The sequence below is a fragment of the Lithobates pipiens genome, unplaced genomic scaffold, assembly GCF_037356315.1.
Source record: "Lithobates pipiens isolate NorthernLeopardFrog02 unplaced genomic scaffold, aLitPip1_a1.2 Scaffold_25, whole genome shotgun sequence".
Lineage (NCBI taxonomy): Eukaryota > Metazoa > Chordata > Amphibia > Anura > Ranidae > Lithobates > Lithobates pipiens.
Genome location: NW_027507787.1, coordinates 65,233,877 through 65,246,454, shown reverse-complemented (window position 1 = coordinate 65,246,454; position 12,578 = coordinate 65,233,877). Strand labels below are relative to the sequence as shown.

Here is a 12,578-nt window from a genome sequence, read left to right as displayed (position 1 = left end):
CAGCACAGATAGCCACCCCCTACAACTTACACGGGGAAGCCACTGCAAAGTGAGGAGGAGGTGTGCTGTAACATGCTCTCGCCTCCTGTCACAGTTTGATTACTGCCCCATCCACATTTCCTGCTGGAGATGAGCAGCCATTGGAGGAGATAGGGGGTGGCAATCATATATCTGTAGACTTCATTTGGAAAAAAATTACAGGTTAATACCTGTTATAGAATAGGCTTACAGTACAAACTATAGTTCTAAATCAATACTTGTTCAGCTTTACCATCTGGTCTTCGTTTTCTATGAATCATGTGGACACCATAAAGATTTCTGAAGATGTAATTGTATTGCACAAAGGGTAAATGTCCATATGTGTGTGGTTGTGTTACAATAAGATCCATATGTCTTTTTCCTTTCCAGGAAAAGGAAGATAGACAAGTAATGTAAAAGTCTGCTGACAGACTCCCCGGCATAAATTAGCACAAGACATCAGGCAGACTTCAGGCTAATACAGTAGTTACTGGAATTCCCACTGGGAAAATGATTGATAAGCTGAAAAACTGAACTCGCATCCCAATATTTCAGTGATTACCGTAGTACTGTACCAACACAAGGTTCATATGGTTATCCGCGTGTTTATCATGTACACTGTTTTCCTGATTAAACACTGGCACTCAAGTTCTAATTGGTATGGGAATTCCTTGGAACCTTTTGGGAGATCTCTGGCTATAATACTGACTAGGGTTTATTCAGCCTGCTACTCTCATGTGATGGAATGATGATATATGATATATGATAGAAAATGATGATAATGAAAATAAAGCCTATGTCTGTCCAGCAATTACTTGCCTTCAACATTCATTTCACTCAGTAACACTAATCAGGAACGTGCTAATACAAAGTCATCATTCTAACCCAAGTTATAAAGCACTGAATTCTTTTTTGTCTTACCTGCCAGTTCTCCTTCCCAACTGGCTGTTCTGTCTAACGCACCTATACTTTTCCAGTTTCATTAAGAGTTGTTGATGTGCAGTCCTTTCATTGTCACAACAGACATCACAGACACCCTGTTCACTAATAAATATCTTCATCAACCAACTAACACAACAAAAGAAAGGGTCATTGAACCCACACTTAAGCCTCATTCACACCGGCACTCCTAAATTTAGCTTTTCTAAATGCAGAAGAAGTTATATAAGAAGATTTATTTATTTATTTTTCCTGCTGTAGCCTCCCTGGCGGTATTCCCGAGTTTGGCTCGGGGTGAGATTTAATTACCATAAGCGGTATTAATGAGCCAGCCTTGGGATCACATCGCTGGATCCATGGAGGGGGTTACTTACCTTGTCCCCCTGGATCCAGCGATGTCTCCCCGCTGTGATCAGCGAGCCGCCATGTCTCGCTAGATCTGTGACAGCACAGAGCTCCGTTCCCTGCGAGCCGGAGTTTGGCGCCAAATTCAAAAAGTAAAAAACACAGTATAGATACAGTACTGTATCAAATAATTACACATCCCTGTTGTCCCTAGTGGTTTCTCCAGTGTCCTACATGCAGTTTTATATTATAAATACTGTTCTTTATACAAGGAAACTGGAGATTGTCCATAGCAACCAAAACTGTCCATTTACATCAAAAGTGGTTATAGACCAGCTAGCAAACAGCAATAACAAATTAGAATCACTCGCAGAATTGAGCGATAGTAATTTGTTGGGAAATTCGTCATCAAACACTAAAAGTAATGACAGCTACAATTGTGCAACTCAGCACATTTCAGTGTTTTTGATTTGATTACATTATTGAATAATTTTTATTATTATTATATTATTATTTGTTATAATTATTTATAGTTATTTATTTTATATATATATATATATATATATATATATATATATATATATATATATATATATACACATATATATTATATTATAATTTATGATTTCATATTTTAAATTTTTATCATACCCGGGATGCCTATTAGACTCTTGTTTGTATAGATTTAAGTGAATTATTTCGAAGAATTACAGGCCTACAATATAAAACACCAAATTTCCATGCAAAATAATGGTACCGCTTTCAGCACCTAAAATATAAAATAATCATACCGCCTGGGAGGTTAAAGCTTTTAGCTGCATTTAGACGTTAGCCGCATTGAGCTGCATTTAGCCAAGTTTAGAATTTAGAATCAATTCCCAGTTGCACAGAATTCTGTTTTCTCTACATGAAGCTAAACTGACCACGCCTAAATGCAGGTAAGGCTGGCCATAGTCGGTTCGAATTCTAGGTGGTTCAGCAGGCGATTCGAAGCAAGTATGGGCAACCAGCTTGCCGGATTTTACGTACAATCATCGCTAGTGGCTGGTATAGCCACTAGCAATAAACACTGTCCTCTCCGGGCGGGGATGACTTTGACTGGCACTAGAATACAATAGCACCTTGGGATGGTTATCCACGCCAGGAGAATACAATGGCTCAGCGGGAGGGATTCCCCCCTCCAACTGCAGAGTACAATGGCTCAGTGGGAGGGGTTCCCTGTCTCTCTATGTTGATGGAGTCAAGCAAATTTCTATCCTGCAACCCTAAATTCACTCTGTATATGGCCTGCCTAAATGTTCAGTTTGAATGGCACCACTGGAAAATCACCTGCATTTACAATATGTACATTTAAAAATGTCCTCTAAAATGCATATAAACATTATATTGAATGTAAAATAAAATGTACTAATACTGTATGAAGTACCCATAAAAAAATATTGTTATTCTGAAGCTAAGGCAGCACAGTAAGCAACAAAATGCACAGTATATGAATGTATGTATGGTAGAAAAATGTACGGGAAAACATGCAACCTAACCTGAGCCCTTAATGGGTTCAAAAATTAGATTGTGCATTAAAAATTACAAGGGAATCTGACATTCTTTATGACTCTGTATAGTTTTTATTAAATATTCACAATTGCTGTTTTATCTTTTAGAAGAACCAATGAGATGAAGTATTCTGAATGAAGGGGCTAAGGCAAATCTTCCCATCCAGAAGAAAAAAGGGAAAGCTCCATTGGAAAATTCCTCTACCATGGATAGATTACAAAACCTGCCCATGGACCTCAGAGATTTGCTGAGGACCATTAGGCTGAAGGCCAAATATGCTCTCTTCCTGGTCCTTGTGGTGGTGCTGGTCATCATTGAGAAGGAAAACAAGTTCATCTCAAAGTAAGACATTAGAAAACAGTTTATGTGGTGAACAGAAGCTGCCTGTTACACAAATGCAAATAGATGAAAAAAAAAGCATGCTGGGCTTCAAATAGGGACATTCCTTGAACTATCAACGTTCCCACATTAAGCTGATATTTTATTATGTTTGAGGGGCAATGAAAAGAGAATTTGTTGTTATAGTCAAAAAAAACCTTTATTTATATATTTTATACAAGAAAAGTATAGTGCTTGGACATGATTACAAGGCAGAACAATAGACTAAAACTGGCCAAATTCAATTGCATCAGCATGTCTGTATTGTTGGCACGCTGTCTGTAGTGTTCAGTTTGTGTGCAATGTTGTACCTACAACTTTTGGATCAAATTAAATGTTGTGGAACAAAAAGATGTACCTAAATGTAAATGGTATGGGCACCAAATTCTCAGGGAGGAATGTAGGATTAGAAATTATATCACCATTTTGTTTTGTTTTTTAAGAATAAGTAGATTAACATTTCAATAACAAGCTTCCTTCATCATGGCTGGTAAAACAGACCACCTGGGAGTCAATAGGGGACCAATACAGGGTATTAATTGAAGTTGCTCTTGTAATAGAACAGAGAGGCAGAAATTCAGAATTCATAGTGTGATGTACGATTCAGTGGCGTACATAACCATCATCGGACAGCCCTTTGTTGCTTAGTTCAAATGAAGCAGCTGGACTCAGATTCTCTTTGATTAGTACCTTTAAAAGGCACTCTAAAAGGCAGTTTGTTTACAACAGAACCTTCTATGGACAAGCTGAATGGTCAATTCCAGGGAAGTGTAATTGAACACCTAAGGTTACTATACACTTACAAGGGATAATTTACACTGCCATTTGTAAGGCAATATGTAAACAAATCCTTTACCATTCACCTAATATACAGTATCTCACAAAAGTGAGTACACCCCTAACATTTTTGGAAATATTTTATTATATATTTTCATGCGACAACCCTGAAGAAATTACACTTTGCTATAAAGTAAAGTAGTGAGTGTACAGCTTAAATAACAGTGTAAATTTTCTGTCCCATCAAAATAACTCAACACACAGCCATTAATATATAAACCATTTGCAACAAAAGTGAGTACACCCCTAAGTGGGCCCAAAGTGTCAATATTATGTGTGGCCACCTTTATTTTCCAGCACTGCCTTAACCCTCTTGGGCATGGAGTTCACCAGAGCTTCACAGGGTGCCACTGGTGTCCTCTTCCACTCCTCAACGACGACATCACGGAGCTGGTGGATGTTAGAGACCTTGTACTCCTCCACCTTCCGTTTGAGGATGCCCCACAGATGCTCAATAGGGTTTAGGTCTGGAGATATGCTTGGTCAGTCCATCACCTTTAACCTCAGCTTCTTTAGCAAGGCAGTGGTCATCTTGGAGGTGTGTTTTGGGTCATTATCATGTTGGAATACTGCCCTGTGGCCCAGTCTCCGAAGGGAGGGATCATGCTTTGCTTCAGTATGTCACAGTACATGTTGGCATTCATGGTTCCCTCAATGAACCATAGCTCCCCAGTGCCGTCATCACTCATGCAGCCCCAGACCATGACACACCCACCACCATGCTTGACTGTAGGCAAGATACACTTGGTTGCCACCACACAAGCTTGCTACCATCTAAACCAAAAACCTTTATTTTGGTCTCCTCAGACCACTGGACATAGTTCCAGTATTCCATCTCCCTAGTCTGCTTGTCTTCAGCAAACTGTTTGCGAGCTTTCTTGTGCATCATCTTTAGAAGAGGCTTCCTTCTGGGATGACAGCCATGCAGACCAATTTGATGCAGTCTGTGGCAAATGGTCTGAGCACTGACAGGCTGACCTCATACCCCTTCATCCTCTGCAGAAATGCCGGAAGCACTCATACGTCTATTTCCCAAAGACAACCTCTTGATATGACACTGAGCGCGTGCACGCATCTTCATTGGTCGACCATGTATGGTCGCTGTATTGTCTTGGTCACCATGCTGCAGCTCAGTTTCAGGGTCTTGGCAATCTTCTTATAGCCTAGGCCATCTTTATGTAGAGCAAAAATTATTTTTTTTCAATCCTCAGAGAGTTCCAGTGGCCAGTATGAGAGAGTGAGAGCGATAGCACCAAATTTAACACACCTGCTCCCCATTTACACATGAGACCTTGTAACACTAATGAGTAACTAATGACATTGGGAAGGGAAAATGGGCAATTGGGCCCAATTTGGACATTTTCACTTAAGGGTGTTCTCACTTTTGTTGCCAGCAGTTTAGACATTAATGGCTGTGTGTTGAGTTATTTTGAGGGGACAGCAAATTTACACTGTTATACAAGCTGTACACTCACTACTTTACATTGTAGAAAAGTTGACACATGAAAAGATATAATAAAATATTTACAAAAATGTGAGGGGCGTACTCACTTTTGTGAGATACTGTATGTAGAACTACAGTTGGTTTTATTTGACCTATATTTGGGTTCCACCATGTGCACAGTAAAATGCTTTCTGCCTAGGTTCACACTGCTGCGGGTTTGAAATCGTGCGAGTTCAGCTGAACTTGTACAATTTCATACTCTGTCAGTAAGACTTCGGGGGCGACTTCAGAGACATCTGTGCTGGTTCATGCACAGATGTCTATTGAAATCACAGCAGTCGCCAAAAGTAGTACATAAGCTACTTTTGGGATCCGGTGCTGCACCGCAAGCTTTGCGGTGCGTCACAGATTCGGAAGGTATAAAACCTAGGCTCTACAGGCTAAAATTAAATCCTGTTAAAGAGTCTAAAGTGCCATTGGCTGCAAGCGCTGATCGGATGCTGGTTTTTCATCAAGCGCATTTGACAGAAGCCAGCAGAAACCGGCTTGTGTCAGACTGGCTGCTGTACACAGTGGCCGGTTTCTGTTGAACAGACTGATACCTCCCCATTATTCCACCAGCCTTTATTCTCCAAAAATAAACCATGCACATCCGCTACCTAAATGCCCTGTAATAATTTTTTTTTTAATTATTCCTTACTTTATTTTTTTTCCACCTTTGCAAGCTCCCAAACCTTTTTTCCCTTCACTTACAATTCTTTAGTAAAATAAATGCAGGTCTTGTGCACTGCTCTAGGCACACTGCAAATCCCATATTCCATAGTCCCTGGTCCATTTCAGGAGCCAGCAAGAGGATGGCTACATTCCTACATACTGTGCAACCTCAGAGAATGAATGTAGCCAAACTCAAACAGGATAAAAGTCAGATAAAAAAAAAAAAGTATTTGGAGGCAGCTGAGAGCAACAGAAGGTAGTTGGTTTTTGAGCTAGGAATACATAGATATATATATATATATATATATATATATATATATATATATATATATATATATATATATATATATATATATATTCCTACCTGCTTTTTCTAAAGGAAGTAAACACAAATGAGTGGATGCATGTATTTGTATTTTGTATTTGGACCCTAACTAATTAGTGTAGTGTAAGTAGAGTTTTGCTTTTAACTATCCCAGATATAATCTCTGTGAAAGATGTGACTTGTTCTGGCATATATAGCCTAAAGATGCTGAAAGATTGGTCACTGCAGCTGCAAGAAAATGTTTTTCCAGTTTAATTGAGGATAGCTCAGTGAATGTACGGGGTACTTTGTTCTTCTGGCTAGATGTGACTCACTGTCAGCTACCATGATAACGTGAGAAACATATGAAACTACTCAGCTGTTAATTCGTTTTTATATATATATATTTACAAATAACTGCATATATCACCCACCTAATTATGTAATTGGACTTTGATTCATGCAAGAGTCGCATGCCGCATCTTCCTAAATGTTAACCTACACATCTTTGTCCTTACTAGATGAAACAGGAGGGTTATTTATTAAAGGAAAATCCACATTGCACTTAAAGTGCACTTGGAAGTAAAGTCACTGTAGATCCGAGGGGGACATGCAAGGAAAAAAAAAACAGCATTTTAGCTTGCACATGATTGGATGATAAAATCAGCAGAGCTTCCCCTCATTTCAGATCTACCCCTCAGATTTACAGCGACTGCACTTCCAAGTGCACTTACAGTGCAAAGTGGATTTACCTTTCGTAAATAACCCCCATAGCCTTTGGAGGGATTGAAACCAATTGAAGGGGGGTACAGGATGTTTGATGATATTAATCATAATAATAATAAACAGGAATTTCCTCATTATTTCATCTGAAATCAAATTGAGAAATCAGTTTTATGTGTCGGATGACATTTAGGCGCCTATCTTTAAATGAAATTTGCTGTGCGAATGCCTCACTTGTCGAGAATAATCCCTATAATGTGTCTAATATGTTTATTTTCTATGATTATCAGCTCTATCTAGGGCCATGATGTATTATTCTAGATTGTGGTATTTCAGGAAAATATTGCATTATGGACACTAGATTTAGAGGACAATCATAGGAAATAAACATTTTAGACACATTACAGGGATCAATCACAACGGAAGTGCAAATGCTCAAGCACAGCGATTTTTTTTTATATAAATAGACCCCTAAGTAGCAGTGGAGGTTATTTACAAAAGGAAAATCCACTTTGCGCTGCAAGTGCACTTGGAAGTAAAGTCGCTGTAGATACGAGGGGGACATGCAAGGAAAATAAAAAACAGAATTTTAGCTTGCACATGATTGGATAATAAAATCAGCAGAGCTTGCCCTCATTTCAGATCTTCCCCTTAGATTGAGAGTGACTGCACTTCCAAGTGCACTTGCAGTGCAAAGTAGATTTGCCTTTCGTAAATAACCCCCATTGTCATTAAATATGCCATATATTGATTTTACTAAAACAACAGCAACAAATCTCCCTAGCTGTATTTAGCTTGTGCAGTTGTGAATTCTAGCTTTTGTATAAATAAATGATAAAAATCTTAATGATTTTCTTTCAGCTGTTCTGCTCTTAGCTATCCATATGTAAAGTAAACCCAAGCTATTGACATGTTTTGGAGATATACTTGTGCCTACTAGGACTGGTAGTGGTGGTGATGATGATGATTTTTTCATTTTAGCAAAAGTGGGATGAAGACATGCTGGGGGGTCTGTAAGAGTTTCGGGACCCCTGATCTGAAGCAAGAGCTAATTCAAAGAGGAAAAAAAAAAATAAGACGGTTTCTGACCTATTCTTGTGAAAATGCTGGTTGACAGGCCTTTCATGCAACCTTTGGTCTCTCCTCCCCGACTTGAAGTTTCAAAGTCCCAGCCTGAGATATGTGGTCCCTTACCTGCATGCCCCTCCTGGCTTTCTTAAAGCAGACCATGAAAACAAACAACATTCTAGTGTAATCGGCTTAACGCACTCAGATTTGAAATGTGTATATACTTTGCCAATATTCTTTCTGTGTAGATTTAATTTACCGTAACATGTGATTCACCTTACCATTGCCAGGAAAATAATTCTCCATTGTTTTTATACTTTGATGTGTGGTTCTCACTAAATGTTAGTCATTTATCTCTGTGCACTCATAATTTACTACCAATTTCCATTTGAAGTGCCAGGTGCTGAAAATGCATGCCATTCATTTGTTTATTTAGAAATGCTTGCACCAGGACTGGAAAAATGGTGGAGACATGGGACAGGGCACCAACTTTAATTCCACTTAATTAGTTGTACTTATAGAACTACAAATAGTATTTGAATAGAAAGCACTAAGTAATTCTGGGACCTAGCTTAGCAGAGTCCAAAAAAAGAAGGTACAACAGGAAACAACTAAATCAAGTACGGCGCTGTCACATCCTATCCAGTTCCTCCAGAAAAAGTCTTGGGAACAGTTATAGCCAGCGTCAGAGTCAGTACACACGTTGAGAGATCCGCCCCCCGTTGCGAGTGACGTCATCCAGAGCCGGCAGGTCTGTGCGTGTGAGGCGTGGAGAGAGAGTGTACCTGCAGCCAGCAAGCGAACCGAGTACTTAACCATCCGTATTGCTAGCTACTGCAGGGAGCCTAAAATCGGGGAAGGAGGCAACAGTGGAGGCTGTAAATACCAATGCTACTACTCAACGGATGTTTGTGAGTGACATACCTGGCTTTTTTAACCTTTTACTGAGTTAAATAAACTTTAATGCACTAGGGCTGGTGTGCGCTCTGTTTCTCTGTGCCAAAAAAAGAAGGGACTGTGGTAGTTACCTATTTATCCTCTACCCACTAACCAGTTTAGAATTTATGAAGTAAATCACATTTTTATCTCATACTGATATGTTAACATGTACCTATTCTCACATGTGTTCTCCTGGTTCCCTTCAGTGCTTGCCAAATATTTGAAGGTATAGGCAATTGGTCATGTAATCTCTGCTGCAGGAGAAGGCTCACAGCACAAACCATGGGACTAGTGCCTTGGCCTTTACACAAGGGAGCCTGGAGTGGCATTTATTTTCAGAAAGTATTTCGGTCCATGTATTATTATTTTTTTATTTCTCTAGTTTATCATTGTCTGATTGAGGCATGTTTTAAAGCCCAACTCCAGGAATTTTACAAAATCCACCCTTGTAGTTGACCCTGCGGAACAAGAGCTAAAGTGGAATCCCAGGCTATTGCTGCCTATGCTTAAACCTGCTCCTACCCCCTTCCATTCTAACTACTCTGTGAAAGGCAGGTGCTTATACTTACCTATTTTGAGGGTGCTCCAATCTGGTCATGTGATTGACTCCCAGCGATGGCTTCAGGGGAGAGGAGGGACAGCCGTCAACAGATGCCCCACGTAAGCCCAGGCATTTCAGCCATTGTCGTTGATCTCACCTCTCCCCTGAAGCTGGCTACTGGGGAGATCATGTAATCAGACTGGAGCACTGGAGCACCCTCACAATAGGTAAGAATAAGCATCTTCCTTTCACAGGGTAGTAGAATAGGTTTTGGAAAGGGGGGGGTGGAAGAAGGTTCATAGGTAGCCATAGCCTGGAATTCCAATGTGTGTTGAAGTGGATGTCCCTGTAGTCACACATCAAAGCAGACCCATTAGTGATGGTATGTTGCAACCTCCAGCAGGCCATGCCCCCAAAACATTTCACTTTGCCTCTCAGAGCTTAATCATGGGGATGGAGGTCCCCAGCAAGGGGAGGGGGTATGCATCATCGGCTGCCAGAATCATTCAAAAAGAAAAACATCAAGTGTGTGTGAATCTGGAGAAAATATTATGTATTGAGGCTGGCACAGTGTATTTAATGGTAGGATACAAACACTTAGGAAACAAATAATTAGTAAAAAAAGTTGAATTTTATTGAGCATGCTAAATAAAGTTTCCGCTGGGTAAACTGGTAAAGTCCTTGTAGTTACATCTGAGATATTTTACAGAGCTTTTATAAATAAATTATGTACATACTTTAATATTTTGTTGTAAATTTAATAAAATTCTACTATTTTACTTATTATTTGTTTCCCAAGCGTTTGTATGGTACCAAGTTCACTGTGGCCTCGATACAAAATATTTTCTCCAAATTGATAGGAGGAAGGTACACCCCTCCCCCATGATTCCATTTTTAGGCGCTCCATTTAACTGTGTGTAAATCTGGTAAATCTGAACAAATGAGCAACCACTGAGACCAGACTACCAAAATATGAAAGCATTAACAAAAAGTGTATGGAATTACAATTGAATCACACATAGGGGGTTGATTTACTAAAACTGGAGAGTGCAAAATCTTGTAGTAAATAGTAGCCAATTAGCTTCTAACTTCAGCATGTTCAATTAAGTTTTGACAAACAAACTGGAAGCTGATTGGTTTCTGTGTACATCTGCACCAGATTTTGCACGCTCCGGTTTTAGTAAATCAACCCCTTTATGTCTAGAAGATTGCATTCCTCGCTCCAGCCAGCTCCTTCTCCACCTGAATCTCCAGTCTGTGGGCAGAGCCTTTGCGTCATCACATACATTACAAGGACATTAACATTTATGAAGCTGGAGCCAGCTTATAGAGGAGATAAGAGGGACCAGTCACAACGCTGGAGGGAGCCTACTGGCATGGGGAATAAGGTAAGTATTTACACCCCAATCATCTGCCCCTTGACTAAATTAGCAATTTGCAATTGGATTTGTATTTTTTGCTGAAGTTGGGCACATAGCTATCATACAGCTCTGATGTCAAATATTCTAACTTATTTCTGACTTTTGTTTTTCAGGGTCCACTAAGAAGGACCCAACCAAAACTTTATTTGCATTTTGAGTTAGCTTTAAAGGTGATCTCCAGGCAAATAGCTCATAATGCAAATTAAATGCATATAAGGTAACTGTGTTTCTTGCCAAAGGATTTGCATTTCAGTAGTATTATATCCCTACAGCCAGCCTGCTGACTAGATAGAAAAAGAGCAGCAGCAGACTGATGAGGTTATCTCTCTGCTCACTGTGCACTTTCTTCCTGACAGCATAGTTCGCTTGTCATCAAATTTGCATACACCACATAACTGGCTCCTAATCCTGCTCCTCTCTTTTTCCAAAGTGGAATGCAGCTGTGCAATGGATTGCAAAAGGCTACTTAAATCAAATTCAGTTACTTATACTAGTTTAATAAAAAAAAAAATATTGCAGTGATTTATTAAGGCATGCATAACTGCATTGTTGTGTGTCTTTTATATTCCTGGAGTTCAACTTTGATTGTTCTTAATTTGTCATATTTTTTTCACTTAGGTTTTTTTTTTTTATATTTTCTGTCAATTTTCAGTTAGTAATGTTTCATGCCAATTTTAATTAAATAATTGTAGCCATTCTTGTATAGAAGAAAGATTTCAAATGTCCAGAAATTATAACATGTGAAAAATAAAAGTTGTAGATGTCTTTTAAGTAACAACATGCAGTCAAATATTTTATTAATTATATCAGTACCAGGTGCATAAAATCATACATAGCGTCATGGGCAGAAGCCAATTAATCTGTCAGTTTGTCTTTGAACTTTGGATGTAAACTGAGCACCCTGTGGAAACCTATAAAGACATTATTAAAGTCTCTGGCTCAGCTCTCACAGGTGGAACCCAGATTTGGTATCCTATCCAAATCCCACTGCAGTACTGCAGAAAAGATATAAAGGACTGTCATTATTTAATTTGAATTGAGTAATTGGTACTTTAAGGCTTTGTTCAGACTAGCATTTAAGCAGGGAGCTGACCACTGCCGAATTCCCCTAAAACATCTTGCCTGGTAAACTCCGCTGAACTAAATAGCTGAGTAAACTTGTTGATGGGAATGGTGTTGCAGCCCCAAGAATAGTATGCAGTGTTTGACCAGTAACTCGCTAATTACTCCTATTGCACAAGCTCCTTCCCATGTTTTGAGCACAACTGCCCCAATAAAATGGCACTGGATCTACTTCTGCATCGAGTGCATATATACATACATTATTTCTCAAATGTGAGTACACCCTCGCATTTT

General features: G+C 39.3%; 1 protein-coding gene across 1 annotated transcript in view; it reads left to right on the top strand.

The window, feature by feature from the left end:
- CHST3 (carbohydrate sulfotransferase 3) overlaps positions 1 to 12,578 on the top strand; it is a 194,696-nt gene that overhangs the window by 177,313 nt on the left and 4,805 nt on the right. Inside the window, exon 4 of the mRNA XM_077454570.1 lies at positions 2,961 to 3,195. Within this exon, the coding sequence (XP_077310696.1) occupies positions 3,059 to 3,195 (137 nt within the window). The 5' untranslated portion in view covers positions 2,961 to 3,058. The remainder of the gene's footprint in view (positions 1 to 2,960; positions 3,196 to 12,578) is intronic.